The 20234-nt window shown below is 29.4% G+C and overlaps 3 protein-coding genes across 6 annotated transcripts in view; 1 reads left to right on the forward strand and 2 right to left on the reverse strand.

Moving 5' to 3' along the window:
- Positions 1-745: 745 nt before the first annotated feature.
- LOC107443393 (zinc finger protein 28) lies at positions 746-1672 on the reverse strand. Its single transcript, XM_016057240.2, has one exon. It carries the CDS (start codon positions 1670-1672, stop codon positions 746-748), a length of 927 nt encoding a protein of 308 aa, XP_015912726.2.
- A 763-nt stretch (positions 1673-2435) lies between these two features.
- On the forward strand, positions 2436-13681 carry LOC107443388 (tetratricopeptide repeat domain 19). Its single transcript, XM_016057236.4, has 2 exons — positions 2436-2805; positions 6181-13681. Exons 1-2 carry the CDS (start codon positions 2639-2641, stop codon positions 7085-7087), a joined length of 1074 nt encoding a protein of 357 aa, XP_015912722.2. The 5' UTR covers positions 2436-2638; the 3' UTR covers positions 7088-13681.
- Positions 13682-15912: 2231 nt separating this feature from the next.
- Positions 15913-20234, reverse strand: part of LOC107446751 (dosage compensation regulator mle) — a 59727-nt gene continuing 55405 nt past the window's right edge. For all 4 annotated transcript variants that reach the window (XM_043043229.2, XM_043043228.2, XM_071184328.1 and 1 more), the window contains 3 exons: positions 19341-19456; positions 18401-18628; positions 15913-16500 (listed from right to left, as the gene is read on the reverse strand). In XM_043043229.2, the coding sequence (XP_042899163.1) occupies positions 16191-16500; positions 18401-18628; positions 19341-19456 (654 nt within the window). In that variant the 3' untranslated portion in view covers positions 15913-16190. The remainder of the gene's footprint in view (positions 16501-18400; positions 18629-19340; positions 19457-20234) is intronic.

Consider the following 20234-nt stretch of genomic DNA (forward strand, 5'->3'; position numbering starts at 1 on the left):
AAAGAAGAAAAAAGGATGAAGTAATACACTAATGATTATTTCCAAAATGATGGTAAGGTAAACATCTTTAAAAAAAGAAAGAAAAATCCTAAAATCTTACAAGGAAAATTTTTTTTTCCTTTTTTTAAATGGCGAGAAAATTTATTGAATTTCGTTCCGGTTTTTTTATTTCCGGATAATGGGTTCTGTACTGTACAAGTTTACGTATTAATTTCTACACTTGCTTTTTTATTTGAAACATATTATAAATCGAATGCACCTCTCTAATAATGAAATTATATAGAGTTTAGCAATATAGATTAGGTTAAGTAACCTAATTTCCTCTGCAGGAGAATAGTTAAGAGATGATTTGGTAGTAGTTTTCACCAAGAAAATGTTACACTGATACCTATTTTTTATTCTGCTGCACTGTGACACATGAGCCCATGAATTTTCCCCCACTGGTCAGCAAAAGGGACATATATATTCCTCTGCGGGAGAATGAGTAAGGGATGATAGGGCAATAATTTTATTAGTAATTTTAAGTCAAAAATGTTAATGCAAGCTTGAAATAGAGAGAGAAAAAATTAGAATTCAGACACAAAAATAATTATTTATTATTTGTAAATTTAATGACACAAATATTGAGCGAAAAATTGCAATCTTAGAAGGGACTGTGTACTTTCATTTATAAAACGTGAGATGACTAAAGCCCTCTCTGCCCCAATTAATTCCACAGTCCTTGGATTTTTGTAAAAAAGATATATCACAAAATGCATAAGAAATTATCCTCCCCAGAATGAATAAGAGAGTGTCGAACTAAGTCTCTTTTCTGTGTGAATGTTTTATCACACATACTGCATGAATAAGGTTTCTCTCCAGTGTGAACTAGATAGTGTCGCTTTAAATGTCCTTTCTGTGTGAATGTTTTATCACACATACAGCAAGAATTAAGTTTCTCTTCAGAATGTATAAGAGAATGTTCATTTAAATATCTTTTTAACGAGAATCTTTTATTACACACACTGCATGAATAAGGTTTCTCTCCAGTATGAATATGATTGTGACGCTTTAAACACCCTATCTGTTTGAATGTTTTATCACACACACTGCAAGAATAAAGTCTCTCTTCAGAATGTATAAGAGAATGATCTTTTAAATATCTTTTTAACGAGAATCCTTTATTACACACACTGCATGAATAAGGTTTCTCTCCAGTATGAATAAGATAGTGCTGAACTAAGTCTCTTTTCTGTGTGAATGTTTTATCACACATACTGCATGAATAAGGTTTCTCTCCAGTGTGAACTAGATAGTGTCGATTTAATTGTCCTTTCTGTGCGAATGCTTTATCACACATACTGCATGAATAAGGTTTCTCTCCAGTGTGAATTAGATAGTGTTGATTTAAATGTTGTTTCTGTGAGAATGTTTTATTACACACACTGCATGAATAAGGTTTCTCTCCAGCATGAATAAGATAGTGTTGATTTAAATATCCTTTCTGTGAGAATGCTTTATTACACACACTGCATGAGTAAGGTTGGGGATCTCCAGTATGAACAAGAGAGTGTCGAATCAAATTTGTTTTACTTTTATATGTTTTATCACATAGATTACATGAATATGGTTTCATTCCTATAAGAGAAAGTTCATTTAAGTGGCCTTCCTGAGAGAAAGTTTCATCACACATGCTGCACAAATAGGACTTTTATCTAATTAGAACAAGTTAAAATAAGATTTGTATGCACGATTAAAACACTCTGCAGGTATGTTTTAACATAATTAATACATGAACAAGACTTTTCTCTTCTGTGAACATGAAGGAATTAATTTGAAGTATTTTTCATACAATAAAGTTTATTCTTCAATACACTGAATGAATAAGGTTTCTCTTTTATATTACAAAAAATATGTAGATTTATAAAATTTCACTTATTTGTGTAATATACTTTATGCCTACTTTTACAGAACGAATATGCTAGTATTGTTTCAAATCAATTTACAATATGTGTGTAGCATGACTAAATGATGTTTTTAGGAGGAAGATATTTAAGTATTTTTATTTTCTGCCTCGCAAAATGAATATATTTTTCATGAAAATGATTGTTGATTCAATGATTATAGAGTTTTTCAGGGGGTTATTACCGTTTCCGGTTGCTTATTTTCTGCAAACGCTGATTTCAATGAACAGGGAGTTGAAAAAATTGTGTCTCAATAAGATTCTTAAGAACAACATCCCATTGACAGACAGCTTTTACAAACGAAAAGCAGCGGTATTCAGTATTAGAACCAATATTTTCTAGCATTCCCGCCGTTGTAGTTGTGCAATTTTAAAAGCTGGTAGGTACAGTACTTTATTGAAGACGTACTAGATCTCTGATTGGCGAAGTGCGAAACTCAACAATCAGCCTCTTCTCTTTATCGGGATAGGATTTGCATGAATCATTTGCAGTGTAAACCATTCCTTGAAACAGCCAGGGACAATTGACTGTAACTGCACCGTTAAAAACGAAACTAAATAAATCTAGGAAGATAAACATAGGTCAATGCTTATAGTGACATCGATGTATTAAATTATGTAATCGTTTTAAATTTAACTTTATATTTTTTTTAAATTTTTATTGTAAATGAATCAAAAAATGTAATCAAAATTAAAATGTATCATTTAAGATTCAGTGTATGGAGAGCTTTAGTCTCTCGTTTTATGAAATACCGAATGAACTGTAAATGTGTGCACTGTGAATCTTCATATTTTAATCTTTTAACGAGAAATTCATCTGTATTCAGTATAAGAGTTGCAGAATCCGGGAAAAATCATTTTAAGTAAGATTCTATGCTGTTCGATATCAACAGCGTGCAATTTAACATTTTTTTAAATTCATTATTGTATTGCAAATCATAAGGGCAAGTTAATAAAACATATGTATCTTCCTTTTGTTGACTTTGACTAAGTTATAAGAGTTATTTTTAGTAGTGAAACTTTAATATATTTACGTTATAATGCTTGCTATCACCAGTGAAAGTGAATCCATTAATGAAAAGAATCCATTCATTTAATTTTCGACAAGCAATATTTTTGTCCACTATGTGTATTTCTAAATTAATTTCAATAATTTATTTAATGTCTCTAAACCACTCATTTTTTGTACAAAAATTAAATTATTTGTTGGCATTTAAGTTTTAGAATTTAAAAATTATGCTTCATTTATTAAAATATAGTTAGTATTAAAAAATGTATTGACTTTCATCATTTCTCTGATTTTAAATAAAAATTATTTTTTCTTCTTTTCCAAACTTTACTGGGGATATTTGAGTATCGTGATCTATTGCACCAACTACAATCGTCAAGGTGCCAAAAAGATTTTGAACTTGCAAATTAAAAAAAAAAAGACATGCAGATGTTTGCCAGGGGTGGCTACGAATTATACCCCTTGCGTTGGTCCCTTTCTGTGATGTTTCTTTTTCTTCAGTTTCTCGTCCGCCACTGCCTTGAAGTTTCCAAGACTTCACTATTATTTTACCTCAGATCACGATTCGGAAATCTCCCCATTTTGATCTAATCATTGAATTTATGATATGAATGTATTTAAAAATGAAACTTTTGTTTTCAAGCTTCGATTAGTAAAAAAAAAAAAAAATAGTAAAATGTGTAATAATATGTATCGGAATACGATCCTCAACAACTTTTAAATTACCCTCTTTTACTATTTTATGTGTATGTTTCTAAAAATTATTTTCTCCCATTATAAAAATAAGAAAAGAATTTGTAGTTTATTAAAATAATTAAAGACAAACACTGTGCATAAGTTTTTTCAAGAAAAAAAATCTAAGCTAAAATAAATGATCAATTAATAAACAACTTGAAAGCTTTTTTCTATAATTTAAGCTAAAAATTATGAGAAAATGAACAGATAAAGGTGCTTTTTTAGCAACAAATTAAACAATCACCATTTGTTAAATTATATTAAGTAAATTTTTTTTTTAATTCTATAAAAAAAATATATAATTTTGAATTTAATGCATTTCAAGGGCTATATATGAATGCAATTTTTTATTTCTTTAAACAAAATTTAAAATGTTATCAAGTTTGTTAAACAAATTATTATTCTGAAAGTAAAAAAAAAATTTCTAAAAATTTGATAGTTTTAAAATTACATAATTTAAAACTCCTTTTTATATGTAAACATCGAATTTTGATTTCTCTTTTGGTTTCTGTATATTTTCAATGTTCACTATTTCAATTATTTTTGTTGTTTTCCTGTCTTTTGAATTTTATACATCTAATTTGAGTTATTGTCTCTTAAATTTTATACATTACAGCCTTTTCCCTGAAGATTATTAGAAGGACAATCATCCCTCCTTGGCCTTTGATCCCTATAAATGTACCCTTTTTTGTAAAAATAAGCCACCATCCATCCAAAAATAAGCAAACACTGCCATTTTATTCATATTCCATTTTGAAATAAATGCATTCCTTGTTTAAATAATAAGCAAACACTGCCATTTTATTCATATTCCATTTTGAAATAAATGCATTCCTTGTTTAAATAATGAGTACTCATTGGTAAAATTGTCTGTGTTTTTAGGTTTAATTCTGATTATACTATTTACTTTGTTCAGATTATTCCCAACTCATTAAATTTTTATAAGTATCTCTTTTATCGGGAGTATCTCTTTTTATTATTAGTAAATTTTTAACGATTTTAAGTTTTGAAATAATTATTTAAATTGCTACCTTTTTTTTATAAATAATGCACCTTTAAATAATAATGCACCTTTATGTATTCATTTTTTCATAATTGAAAAAAATTCATCCACAGAGTTTGTCTTTGAGCGCCTCTTTAATAATTTTTATAAACTATAAATTTTTCTCTTATTTATATAATGAGAGAAAATTATTTTTAAAAACATGCTCATTAAATATAAGAGGGTAATTTAAAAGCTTTTGAGGATCGAATACAGTTATATAATATTATTACACATTTTGATAAATTTTTACGGTGGTAAGTGAGTGCCATTACAAAACTCAAAGTACCCTTTTCTGAGAGGCAGGGTGCTGCCCTCTTTTATTTCTAGGAACAACTCTATTTATTTCATTAAAAAAAATATTTTTTCTTACATTTTTCTGTAGAAATTTTAGGTTACTTAGAATTTTATATTTCTACGAAATGTACTTCAAAGTATTGTTTTTGTACTTTTACTCGTAACTTTTTAAAAGCAATAATCCTATGTGTGATTGTTGTATTCAATATTGTAGATGCCCTCTTTGACCTTTCCGGGTAAATCTTGTCCCCTTTTAACCTAATTTGTTGCAGAAGTTTTCTTGCAACAAGATTCAATCTCTATCTTTATTATTTCAAAACCATCTTGTATTTAAAATGTTATCTACCTTAATCGTTGATGCAATTTTTGGCTGCTACTTTTATTTGACAACTGTTACACACTAAGACAAAAAGCTTAAATAAAGTACCAAAATTGACATACTATTAATTTGGTTCTAATAAACGAGAACCTTCCTTTGTGTCTAAACACCAAATGACAGAGGAAAAGTAAAGAGATAAACATATGCAAAGTGGCTTATCCAGTAAGGACAGAGAAACAAGTGAATAAAATAAAGTAGATGAGAAAGAGGTGTGAGGGAGTTTAGGTAGATACCACAGAGTGCAAACTATTTAATTAGAATTGATTTCCTATATTTGGGAAAGAATGGGATTCTAAAAATGTCATTAACTAAATTTGTTAGAATTTTTCAAAATGAAGATAATGATTTAAGCAATTCGTTTATACTATTTGTCATTCTCTACTTTATTTGTCCATTTCTGTACTTTATTCACATTGTTTTTTGCTTTAGTCTACATAGCACAAAGTATACTCTATCCTTTTTTTTGGAGCCATCCTGTATAGTACAGCTTTCAGGAGAACTCCTCTAGACAGCAGTCTCGCGCCACGGCAGGTACCACGGTGATAAAAAGTCTCTTCGAATAGGACTGTGGGGGGAATAGTTTTGCATAGGTCAGCGTGAGTAAACCAATCGACACCTTCATTCCTCCTTTGCACCCCCATTAGAAATGTGCTCTCGCTTGTTACCATAGCAGCAGACAACCCCAGAAATTTAGTCTGGAGAAGTTTTCCTCTAATCCCCACTATAGTTTATCTTTCAATTTCTTCTTTATTTAAATCATGTTTCTTTCCCCCTAGGACAAACCGTGGTTATGCTATGTTTGCTGGGTTTTTAACGTGGCTTGGCTTAAAAAAAGAAGAGGAGGATCACATGATTTCTGTGATTAAACTCGGAGTTTTGAATCTTCAAAGGAAAGAATACAATAAAGCTGAAACTGTTTTGCATCTTGCTTTGAAATTAGCACAAGAACGGCAAGATTTGCAAGCTCAACGATACATATTTGATCTACTTGCAAATGTGGCTTTTGAGAAAGGCGACTTGGGAAAAGCTGAAAAATTATTTATTGAACTTACTAAAGAACTTCTTGCCACGGGTACGTCCTATGACGATAATTCTGTTGTCGAAATTTCTCTGAAACTTGCATCCATCTATAGCCAAAGAAGTGAAAGAGAAAAAGCTGAGAGTGGTTTCAAGTTTTGCATTAGCACCCAATTGAAAAAAGTTGATACCATAGATCTACAGGATGTTGATGGACTATCTGAACATGATAAAGACACAATACTACTGTGGGCAATGAGTATGGATTGGTATGCAAAACATTTATTGTCAGTAGGGATGCTAAAAGAGGCCAAAGAGAACTTTCAAAAAGCCTTTTACATTTCTGAAAAACTTAATGGCCCTTCACATCCACAGACGCTAGTACTGATGAACGATATTGGAAGTGTACAAAGCTTACTTAAAGAGTACAGCTCTGCCATTGAAACTTTTGAGATGGTTATTAAAAGATCTGTGGGTAGTGACTCTAACGACGTGCCAGCTTTTTATTGCAATTTGGGTGCCACCTATTTGCAAATTGGTGATGTGGAAAGAGGGGAGACTGCTTGCAAAATGGCTTTGAGGCTGGCTAAGAAATCCGAGCATTCTGATGCTCAGTCCGATGCTGAAGAATGTCTTGCAGAAGTTAGTTCTCGTAGGTTTTCATGAGTGCTAAAACTAGTAAAATTTGTGTTATGCCAAAGATTGTTCTACTGTTCTAATACTTATCTGTTCTTTCTTGAAATTCATTAACATGTAATGAAAATACATCAGTGTTCTTTAATTTTTTATGCGTTTGATTGTTTAATTTATTTTAATTTGCAAAAAAAAAAAAAAAACATTCAAGGCCAATAAAATATAGTTCACTTATTTCGTCTGATAAGTGGAAAGAGAGCTAGGGTAAAATTAGGAAATTCAGCTATTGTCCAATGGACAGTTATAAAAATTTAAAGCGTGGTCATTTTTTAAAAAAAAAATTTAAATTTTGAGTTATTAAAAAAAATTGTTAATAATATAGTGAAGCATTTCTCAAAATACAATAAATATTACAAGGCTTATTTTGAAAATAAAAACATTTAAGAAATAAGCATGAAATAAAGTGATCTTCAGAATATTATAAAATATTCATAATTCCATAGGGGTCTGTCTGGGCCAAAATTTACTACCGTTTAGTAATACCTTCACGAATTCAACCATTAAGAAAAACGGTAGTTTCACAAAAAACTTTTTCTTAAAATTTTATTCCTGTATTCCTTAAGAAACGATAAACCCATATTTTTTTAATATAATTTTCACAAATTATGTCTAAATTTTCGCAAAATAGGTACCTCTGAGAAAAACCTAGACAGACCCGATATATATATATATTTATATAGACACACATATATATAAATGCACAGTGCGTGCATTTTCGTTTGACTCACGATGGTTTTTACTGTCAAAAACCTAGATCTTTGGTTCAGTGATGTATTTTCATTTTATTTTTATTAATTAAAAATTATATAAAAAAATATTTTAAAATCCTAAAGCATTAAATTAAAAAAAAAGTTATAAAAGATATTAGACAAAGAATAACTTAAGTTTATTGATAAAAATATGATGATGTATTTCCATATTCTTCGAACCAATTACCCTGATTATTAAAAATGCCATTTTGTATACAATTGTAGTTTGCCTTTATATGAGTTTTCAATTAATTAAATTTCAGGTCTTTGTATTTTATTAATTTTTGGCTAATATTAACAGAATGGACAAAAAATTACCAAATTTTTTTTGAAAATTAAATTTTAAACCATTTTATTCAGTTTTTAATGGCATTTCAAGGATATGCCACGCATCTACTTAATTTTAGAAAAAATATTTTTTTTTTATTAAATTCTTTTTTCAGCTATTTTTGTGCCAAATTTCAAGATGAAGTAGGTTTCTATGGGATCATAAAGAAAATATTCACTTTTTAGTTTTAACACTGACATAAATCATGGTTCTATGAATATGTCATTTTTTATTTTTACCAGAACTGCCCTTAAAATTGCATATTATGTCATTTTTACCGCATGATTTGTCATTGTTCATCATTGTCACTTAAAAATTGTTTTTTTTTTTATGATCCCATATGATTTTACCATCTTAAATTTTACTCTCACACATTGATTGTTTCTAAATAAATAAAATAAAAATTCTTCAGAGGAATTAGACATTTTGATTGTTTTAAAAATTCACAATTAAATTTTTTACAAAATGATAGTTATCAAAATAACTTAGCAAGGTTTATGTATTTTATAAAATGCTATTGAAAACTGAACAAAAGGACACAAAATTTAGCACTCAAGGAATGTAATTCTAAAGTTTTAAAGTTTCTGTTTAAAATTTTCAAATGTGTAGAAAATTTTTAAAACTAATTAATTCTCAAATGGTGCAAAATATTTAAAAACTTGATATTATTTAAGTCAAAAGTTGATAATTCAAGTCTTGCCCTCGAGCATGCCAAAAGTCAATGAAGTCTAAATTGTTGAGCTGAAAGCAATATTATGCACGCTTGAGAGCTTTGAAATATCTTTTATGGCAAGTGAAGGCAAAATCTAAAGCCCACAAAAATATGCTTTTGTAATTTATGTATAGACCTTTAACTTGAAAATTAAAAACGTAAAATTTTCTCGTGATTTTTTTAAAACTGAATTGATTTTCTAAACTTAAATCTAAAATTATTAACTTAACAGTTTTTTTTTTTATCAAACATAAGTTACTTAGTCATTTTTTAAAGTACCTTATTGCATTAGTTAAGTTACCATCAATATAAGGAGCATGAGACTTAAATAATTTACTATATTAAGTTGTGCATGCCAAATTTTGAGTTTTTTTTTTTACTCATTAAATCCCTCCATTTTAAAATATGCGAATTTAAAAAGCAAAAAAATCTATTTTACTAATTATCATTCTTGTGATTAATATTCATAAAGAACAAAAAAAAAAGATATAGAATTAAAAAAAATTTCTACACTTTTTTGCGAAATATGATAATTTTCGCAAATTAAATTTGCTTGCCTGTAATTTTACTGCGAAGTTCAAGAGATAGCTTTTTTGCACATATGGTGTATTTTATCAGCTTTTTTGTTGCTATGTTTAAATGGTAATATAGAAGTGAATAGTATGCAATTTTTAAGATGGTACTCTGTAATAAACACAAAACTCCAGAAATAATTTAATTTTTATACATCAGGTAACATATTTGCTGACAAAAGAGGTAAAAGTGACGCCTAGAAAAATTATTTTGTAAACCTAGCTGAGCAATATTCTATGGAGTATGACAGAAGGATCCTTTTTTAAGAAAATTTTTATGAAATTTCTGTGTGCTATGTCACACTGAGAAGATTTTATTTTATAAACGGTGTTGATAGACAGCTGATCCAAATCTGAGTTTATGGCTATCAATATTCAACTCTGTTGCCTTGTAATTTTGAACCCTAGATCAAGCATTTGGGACAGACTAGCCTTCGTGGAGGACTTTTCGATAGAACTAACTAGTATTTGTTTCCATATTATTATTATTACCTCTCCATATATTAATCATGGAGAGGAAAACTATAAGAACGTATTACAGTTGCCTGGCGGCAAGGGGTTTCTAACCCATGATTTGTCTACAACTGAAGATATTTTTACGTCAGAACTGATCCTGAAGAGATTTTTATAACCATAAATGAATAGATGACACAATTTTGAGTTTACAACTACCTACCTTGAGTTTGCCATTGCGGAGGACTTTATTTGTAGAACTAACCTGCATTTGCACTATATAGAGAGGAAAACCCCTAAAACCTATGGTTTGCCCAAGGGCAACGTAAGTCTAACCCATGATTTAATGAGGATATTTTTTGCATCACCACTGCTGTTGGTGTGAGCTGGATGTGGAATTCGTATTGATCAGCCATTGCTGTGATTTGAATGTGGGTCACCTCATTGGGAGGTCAGCACTCTATCCCCTGAGCCACCATGACTTTGCACTGAAGAGATTGATAAAATTGTTTGATTTTTTTCTCCTTTCAATATCATATTTTTCAGCGGTGGGCTTGTCTGAGAAGAAATTCTCCCTAATTAGGGACTGATGATAAATGATGATCTATTTTTTAATATTTTTGGCACCTCCTCCCCTTTGTCACATTTCATCATGCCCACCTTTGTCATATGTCACTTTATTGTAGCCAACACATACTAGTTGTTAGGAAATGAAACACACCTTATAGATCATATTTAATATTTTAAACATTAACAATGTTATTTGACAGCATAACTATGATTAGTTGTGTACTTATATTAATGAAAAATTCACACAAAAAATTATAATTTTCAAGCTATGCGTGTTGTCCCACTTCTTGTTATCTCCTGCTCTTTCAAGCAATCCATCATTTATGAAATTTGTAAGTACATGGTGCTACTAATCAAATGGTATAAAAGTTAGAGATCACCTAAAACAGGTTAATAAAAACATTTTTCTGACAACAAATATTCTTCTGCCAAAAAAGTCATTCAAATTTGTACCCTTTTTGAAATTGAGAATTCCCTTGCTAGGTTAGGTAAAAAACAACCATAAAGAGTCAATAATCTTTAGTATTAATGAACAGTGTGTTATGAGCGGAACCTGTTAACCCTGTTGTTTCTGTGTAAATATTTGGATCAATCTTAGTGGCCAGAAAGAACAGGTTGTTCCAATATGGGACAGCAATTACGGTCGCCACTGGTCACTAAATATGAGAAATAATGATTAAAAAATTGCTTGTTTTTTTTTTCCTTCTTTATAAATGCGCTACATGTGTATTTCAGTAAAATATTTTATAATATTCTGAAAATTGCTTTATTCCATGTGTTTTTTTTTTTTAAAAATTCTTCATGTTAGAAATGAACCATGCAATGTTTACCATATTTTGATAAATGTTTCGAAAGAAATTCCTTTTTTATTTATGTTAACAGTTTTTCAATTGTTTAAAATATTTAACTTTTGAAAAAGTGCCCACGTGTTTTTAAAAAATGGCTACGGTTAAATAACTATAACTGGCCAGAAGTAAAATGTTTTAATTTTGCCCTATATGTTCCACACAGTCTCTTTATAAAGATTCTTTAATGACAATCATAATGTTAAATTCTTTGTTTGACAACACAGTCAACACCCAAGCCCTAAATTCCATTTTAAAAATAAGAAATTACTAGTGTGTGTTCTATATGTATATATTCTATAGAGTTTAGTGAAAGAATTGACAGGATAGTGTAAGATTTATCTGGAAATAAAGGATTGACATCTTAGCAAGTGGTAGGAAAATACTGCAATATCCTAGAGAGCATAGTATGTTTAAAGATGATTGCCAGAAATGATATAATTGCATCAACAATGGTTTAGTCATTTTTAATATTGCTTGAATATCTGAATAATTAATTACAATTAAGCTATTATTTAACATCTTTGAAATATTCTCTTATATTCAAATATAGATTGTTCATCTTTACTATAGCCAGAAAAGAAAAGTAATATAAAAATTTCACCGAAATTTATTTGTCTAAAATTATTTTTAAATGTCAGGCAATATTTGCCTCAAAAAATTACCCTAATTATTATATTAGTTATCAATTCAATGTGACAAAAAATATCTTGGATGCATATAGGTATGTCATTTTAATGTCCAATTAAAATGTTAACTAAATGTCTAATTATAAACTAACTTTCATATAAACATTACTCATATGTAATATACATATTTACAAATCTTCAAAGCAATAACCTTTGAGATTGATTTTTAACAAAAAGCACGACAGAATATTTTCTTCTTTGTGCATTTTTTTACGCAGCAAAGCTTTATGAGATTTAACTAAAAACTTTGCATCCAAATTTTTCTTTAATAACTGTTGCTGAAGTGCTGACCCAATTTTTGAATTTACAACTACTAGTATTCACCTCCGTAGCCTTGAGTCCAATCTAGAAGATTAGGCAACACCTGGATCAAGTATTGGGAGAAATTTGTCTTCTTGACGGACTTTTTGATGGAACTAATCCATATTTGCATTGCATTGAAAGGGGAACATTGAAAGCCTCCCACAGTTCGCCTGATGGCAAGGGAACTCTAACCCATGATCTGTCTACCCCCGAGGATATTTTATGTCAGCACTGTGGTGGGTGCGAGCCTGGTAATCACTGAGATTCGAGCCCGGTTCACCTCATTGGGAGGCAAGCGCCTTATCCCCTGAGCCACCACAACTAGTCTCCAGGCTATGTAAAACAGAAAAACACATTTCAGTCTAAGGAATAAGGTAAGGTGTCTATTCTTGTGCTGTCAGAAAGTCTGTGCGTTGTTCTCTCACTGCGCTGGAGAAAAATTTTGTGAGGTTCATTTTTAATTTAAAAATGGTATTTTAACCAAAGAAGCATAACATCATTTAAAATTAGTTCGTAATTTGTTGCTATATAACCTTGCATATAAACAAATTATTTTGTAATTCTAATTTATGAGTTAAATTAGCTTTTGAAAAGGATTTTTTATAAATACACTGAGCAGCCACTTTGAGCACTAACAGCTTTATGCAAGTAAGCTATTTCTTTTCAGCGTTGCCACTAGAGAGCTGATACAGTAGTACTGGCATTCTTTATGACTTAATATCATGTATATAGTTGGAAGACATCGCCCAATATGTCTTGTAATACTGATGATTTATCCCAATACTTTTAACAGGATTAATGCATCTTGCCATACTATAAATATTTTTATAGTTTATACTAATTTTATAGTTTTCATGCTATAGGCTACTAAAAGCAACTATTTTGTTCATTTTTTTTTTCTGTAGCAACCCTGTTTGAGGGAAAGGATTAAATTTAAATAGCTTGATCCATAACCATCCTGTTTCACAATTTTGGAAAATATTATGAACATGCCATAAGTAACCTATTAACATCTAGTTAAGGCCAGGGAAAGGAGATTCAGATCTCAACCAAATTGAAGGGGAAAAAAGGATAAATAAGATATTGAGATGGGTTATAATAAAGTGGCTGCTGAGTATATGATAAAAAGGAATGTACACGTCATATAGTAATTTCTTCGAATGAAAAAAAGAGGGGTTTATTATAAATTAATGTTGCTTTCTTGTAACTAGTCCTTTGATATCTAATTTATTGTAAATAAAAAGACACTCATATTTATTAAGTTTTGTAAATGAAAAATAAATTTATCCTTTAAATCTAAATTTTCTGTTTAATCTTGATGTTATCAATAAAGTTTAATAAACATACTTGCATTTCTATTTCATTTCTGAAAGCTTTAGTGACATCTCGATCACCTTTTTGTTATTATATATGGCCTTTATTATTTTAATTATACAGTTAACAGTCATTTTAGGTGTAATTAAGAATAAAAAAAGCTAGAGCTATTTTAGTTACTCATATAGCAATACATAATTAACAAACTACCAACTTATGAATGTAGTTTGCATTTTGTGTTAGATGTATCAAATTTTTTGTAAGCTTTAAGTACTTGTTTATAAAAGAAAAATATCCGTTTAATAAGAGTAGATTTTTCTGATACTTCTCAATGTCTTTTCAATCATATATATTTAATACATTTTTGTAAGTAGTGAATGTACTTGATATTACCATACAGTAGAGAACCAATTATCCGGGATGCTCGGGACCATCGCTATCCCGGATGTCTGAATTTTCCGGTTTTCTGGATCGACCAAAAAGTGTCATTAATCGATGTTTTATTGAACCCAAATTAGAAGGAAAAAGCGTAATGCATAAAGTAAGAGAAAAAAAGAAAGGTACTCCTAACTTTAAAAAAAAATGGTAGAAAAATAACATTTAAAAGAATGAAAAAATTTGCAAGTTTAAAAAATACAAAATTCTCGTATTTATTTTTTAAAAATAATTACAATTCCTAAGTTTACTAATATAAACAAAACCAATGGTTAAATAACGCAATATCTTTCATACCTAATTATACGGGGGAAACAATAAAATAAAAGGAAAAGTTATTAATTTAAATAAAAACACTCGAAAATTATCGAACCGAAACGATAGTTAAAAAAGGCACTATCATAAATATTAAAACCGGAACAAAGCAAGATCAACGGAATTTTAAAAAAAAACCTAATGATAAAATTTATGAATAAAAAGAATTAATTTATTGAGTGCGAAATTTATCGTGAAAAGAAGAAAAAAAAATCAAACATAGTGAAATCAGAAAAAAAAACTGCAATCTGCGTCATAAAATAATCCTATGTTTAAATTAATAAACAATTCTCCTTTTATTTTTTTGTTGATAAAAACACGATATTTAATTACAGCAAATGTGATTCCACATCAATAAAAACTTGAAAATGATACCGCACTTCCAAAGAAAGAATTTATTCAGAAGAAAAAGATTTTATTTTTATTAATCGATGTCAAATAGATAAATATATTTTTCTCTTTCATATTCTGTTCACTGATATGCATGCAATGCATTTTCCCCACCCCCCTCGTAAATCAAACAGAAAATGAAATCAGCATGCCACATCCTTGAGCTTGGTTGACGGCCTAAAGGAGAAAATAACGTTTCTCTGGGTAAACGGGGAAAAATTCTCCCCTTCCTTACATTTTCATCTACTCAACTTCAAGGATGAGTTCAATTTCCGCTTTTTTTCTTCACAATCGTTCTAGTTTAAAATGGCAGGAAAACCAATCAAAATTTTTCCCGGTTATCTGGATACCGGATGAATGGTTCTCTACTGTATGACTGTTTTGCGTCCTACGGCATTTTCTGCTGGTTCTTGAAAATTGCCCAAACCGCTATAAGACTGTTAATTAATAAGCATATCATATACTAATAAAATTGTATCAAACAAAAAAAAGTAAAAGTTACAGAATTTCTACCAGTTCATCTTGTAAACGTAAATTTTTGAAATACATAATTTTTTTTGCCGGATTTTACGTTCACCTGCTTCATGAGTTTTTTAATGCTAGTCCGAAGGAAAACATAAAATTTAGGGTTTTACTGAGTTTCTTTTTCATAGAAACACTGCATTTTAAAGAGGTTGAAAGGATGAATAATGTATACAATTAGTAGATAGGAATTATCGATTTCAATTAATATTATCAATTAAAATTAATGTCAGAACATAATTCAAATTTTTCGATTCTTCAAATCTATTTTTTTAAAAAAAACTTTCATTTGTATCAGGAAAGTGGATGATCTGAAGACATACTAAATTTAGTAATATCAGGGGGGGGGGAAGAGCTAAAAATCAGGACAAATATGAATCCTGAAAAAAAAAAACTTTATAAAGACTAATCAATGAATAATTTCCTAATTAAAAATCCAATTTACTAGCATCTGGCCTCAATCTCTATGAATCCATACATTTAAAACATTATTCGATTAATTGTTTTCACTAATTTTCTAATGTTAGCGATAACTGTACCTTATAATATATTTCTAATTTCATTTATGTTTGTTAAAAGAAATATAAAGAAAAAGATTTCATTTCATTAAAACAATTTTTATGCATAGTACAATGTGCTTGAGTAGAAATAGTTTAATAACAATATATACAAAATAAAAAATACACAATATTGCTGACTTTGCAAATATGGATCAAAGGCAATGAGAATAAGTTACAGAGTTATATAAGTTTCAACAGGCAATTCATACAGTAACAAAAAAGAAAAAGGCACCTACAAATGTTGAAAAAAGATAAATAAATTTTCTTATGATACAACTCTTTTACCAAGTCTACAATTTTATCTCTAGAATCAAGTTAATCACCAATTATTTCCACCTCCCCATCCTCCACCATTACCGTATCCACCTCTGTTACCACGGTATCCTCCGCCACCATATCCACCTCCACCTCTGTTTCCTCCATAACCACCGCCATACCCACCTCCACCTCTATTTCCTCCATATCCACCACCTCTATTATTCCCATATCCGCCACCACCACCTCCATAGCCTCCTCGATTTCCAAATCCACCATAATTTCCACGGCTACCATAGCTTGAACCTCTGGTAAAGCGTCCTCCTGCACTGTGGCCCCTGGTATTGCTGAGACGCATCATTTTCCTAGGAGGTCTACGGAGAAAAGTAAATTATGTATAATTAATAAATATTAGAAATCATTATACATTGAGCTTCCCTCAGCATTAGTCTGTCTTTTTTTTAAATTAATTTTTTTTAAACACAAGGCCGGATAGGTCGCTTGCTATCCTGAACTTCAGCTTTTTCAAAATAATTAAAGCTTCAATCGAGAAGTACTGTGTATCAGTAAAATTCAATTTCAGATTTGTACAACCGTTATGCTGTAGAGAATTTAATTGAAAAAACACAAAAGCCCAACAGAGTGCTAAACACAGGGTATCCGGGCACCTGGAAAGTCATGAAAAATCATGAATTTCGGTATTGAACAAAATTTGTCATGATTTTTACAATTTTTTAAAAAAAAATCATGGAAAGTCATGGATTTAGATCTCCAAAAAATCTAATTTTTTAAATGGAATCTCCCTCTCCCCAATTTCACCATGTTCCAAATATCTGAATTTCTAACAAAATCACCACTCAGTCATATTTTATTTGAATATAAAATGATTTTATCATGTTCTTTAAAAATTATGGTGTTCTTTCAAAAAATTAAAGAAAAAATATCATTTCTAGAGCGAATTATCTTTTAAACTCTCTTCTGTGATTTAAGATTTTTTTTTTTTTTTAATTTTATCAATTTAAAATTCTAGTTGAAGCAAACCAGTTATTGGCGAATTTTTTTATTACGAAATGAACAGAGAAATCAGGAGTATTTCTTTCCTTTCTGATGAACAAGAAAAGCATCTTTATAAAAAAAAAATTTTTGCTTTCGTATTTTTTTCAGCTATTTTATTGTTTCAACTCTTTCCTTACTCTGTTTTTTAAGTTTAAAATCTATAAATATGAAGATGAAGAGTATAATAGTTTTGGTTACACCTATTTTGAATAATGTTATTATAATGCTTTTTCTAATTTACTGTTGCGTTTTTCTTGGAGAAAATAGCAGCTTCGTTAAGTCATGAAAAATTCTTGGAATTAATCATGGAAAATCATGACAAGTCATGAATTTGAAAATCTAAAATGTAGCAGATACCCTGTAAACATAATAAGTGAGATCTGAATTTATTTTCAAATTTAATTGAGGTAAACTACTGATAGTAAAAATTATACATTTTTAACCTTAAATTATTCTTACAGTAAAGAATATGGCATAAGGACGGGGAGAAATCAATTTTCTTCAATTGCTTGAAATTTCTTTTTTTGTAGGAAATGTTACTATTACTATTTTGAAAAAAATCAAACTTTTCAAGGACCCTATTGCGGAATTCAAGTACCATGAGAACCCTGTATTTTCTCTCCTTATAAAATATTTTACTCACACAATCAGCATTTTTTTTCTTCTTAGTAGATAAAATAAAACTTTGTAGATAAAATTTATAATAAAAAGCAAAAGAGACAACAACAACAAAAGATAAAAACAATATGATACACTAAATTTTATAATAGACAGTAAAACAATAAAAAGCATTTTATTACTTACCATCATAGGTTGTTTTTTTTAATGTTTCAGCATATTTTAAATTGAAATAACTTTAAAATTCTGCAAATGTATTTTTAAACTAAAATGAACTTAAAACGAAATACAAGTGTGGAATTTTCCATACTATTCACATTTTAGTTAGAAAAATTAGGACTTGTATAATTTGTTCATAAATATAAATACAAAAAAAATAAGAATGTATCTTAAATCTCATGCAAGAATTAGAACAAAAATAAAATTCCTTAAATAGTAAAAAAGTTAGCTGTTTGCATGGCAAAGGTCACACACAAAGAAATATAAAAAAGGCTTTTTTATTCGAAAAAATGACAAAAGTTACTTTAATAATATGATCATCACATTTAGATTTTTTTTTTTTTTTTTGGAATTGGACAAAGAACAAAAAAAATTATTTACCCATTATCAAGCCCTTGGTTTTGTATGGCTTCCTCAGCTTCTTCAGTTCCAAATTTAGCTGCATTCATATCACACAATCTTTTGATGATGTCTGCTATTTTTGCGATAACCGGAAGTGGCTCAGCTAATGATTCAGGATCTGCAGCTGCTTGCATAATTAGATCTTCAATAGCAGGCTGCAAGGCAACAATGACAGCTGCATGATGTGCAGGCATTCTTAAATTAATCCTAGAAAATAAAAGCATTTCATGTTTCCAAACTATGAGCAATAAAGGTATAAATTTGAGGTAAGTTACAGTTTAATAAACAAAACTTAAATATTTAACAGTATAAGTGCTGACAGTTAGCATTTATTAAATAAAGCTTTCTTTGAATTTAATCACCATACAAGAAAAAATTATAGCTTGTCACCTGTATAGTTAGAAAATAAAAAAATTAGAATCCTATAACAGAATGCTAACAAATGAGTTCCTGATTTTTACAGGGTTCCCACTCAATTTCAGAAAAAAAATTCTCTGACTTTTCCAGGTATATCAGGTAAATTTCAGTGAAAATCCATACCATATTTTATATTTACTATGGAATTTTTCATGAGAAAATTTTTATTCTTTTATTTGTAATGACAAGTATTAGATTTTCTGTGTAAAATAAATATCATTACATGAGAAAGGAAGCATTTCATATTGTCTAAAATGTGAACTTTTTATAATAAATAATTGTTATAAATGTTAGAATTGTTTACCTCCAATCTCAATAACTGAGTGTTAATACTGACAATTTTAAGACTGTTTTTCTTATCAGGTATAATGAAGGAATTTTCCAGGTTTTTGTAAAAAAATTGCAACTTTTCCTGATTTTTGGATATGAAATAAAATTCCCTGACCCGTTTTTATAACTATAACACTAACATACTTATAAAAAAAGAAATATTTCTACGTACCACCTATCAACTTGTGCACAGCCTTTAACGTATTCCACCTTTTTGGATCCAAACAACAGCAAATGAAGAGGGGTAATCATTGTCATTTGTTTACAAGAAACAGCCCTGGTTCTAATCTGCAAAAAAACAAATATTTCATGGCATAATTTATTGCATCTTAAAACAAAAACATTAGCTTCTCAACTTTTGAAACATGCAGTTAACCTGCAGCATTGCAACTAATAGGAGTGATAAGCAACAAGATATAATGAAACAAGGAACCTCTATGCAAATTTGACTTATTTTTGCAGTCAACATACAGCATAGACCGGTGACCAAGTTGTAATCCCTTTCATTATATAGCAGGGGTGGACAACCTGCGTCTCTTTGAACGATTATTTATGGCTTTTGATAAATGTACCCGAGTTCAAGGGTGCCGGCAGCGGGGTGCACTTGCACCCCCCCTGGCTTTTTTTTTTAAAACAATTAAAGAGATACAGAAAAATTATGTTATAAATTTTTTTTTATTAAACATATTTTTATGGAAAAACAAATAATTAAGTAATTATTGATACATAACAATTGAAAAATTGTTTAATCTAACAAGAATTGTAATCGTCTTGTTTGCTGTCCAAATCTGTTTATAACTTTTTCAATGAATTCTGCGTCATCTTTAATTCTTTTCTTATGCACACTGAGCATTCACAAACTTGGCAGATATCTAAGCTATATTTTTAAATTTCATTTAATAAAATGTAAATAATATTATATTTTCTATTATTTATTCAGTTTAACAAAGGTGTATAACACAAACTGACTTCTCGCAACTGTAAAACTTCATCAACACAATAAATACCAATGTTAAGCGTGCACAAACACGTTAGTATACGAAACTACTGTTTGTAGTTATTTGTG

The sequence above is a fragment of the Parasteatoda tepidariorum genome, chromosome 8, assembly GCF_043381705.1.
Source record: "Parasteatoda tepidariorum isolate YZ-2023 chromosome 8, CAS_Ptep_4.0, whole genome shotgun sequence".
In the NCBI taxonomy this organism is placed as follows: Eukaryota; Metazoa; Arthropoda; class Arachnida; order Araneae; family Theridiidae; genus Parasteatoda; species Parasteatoda tepidariorum.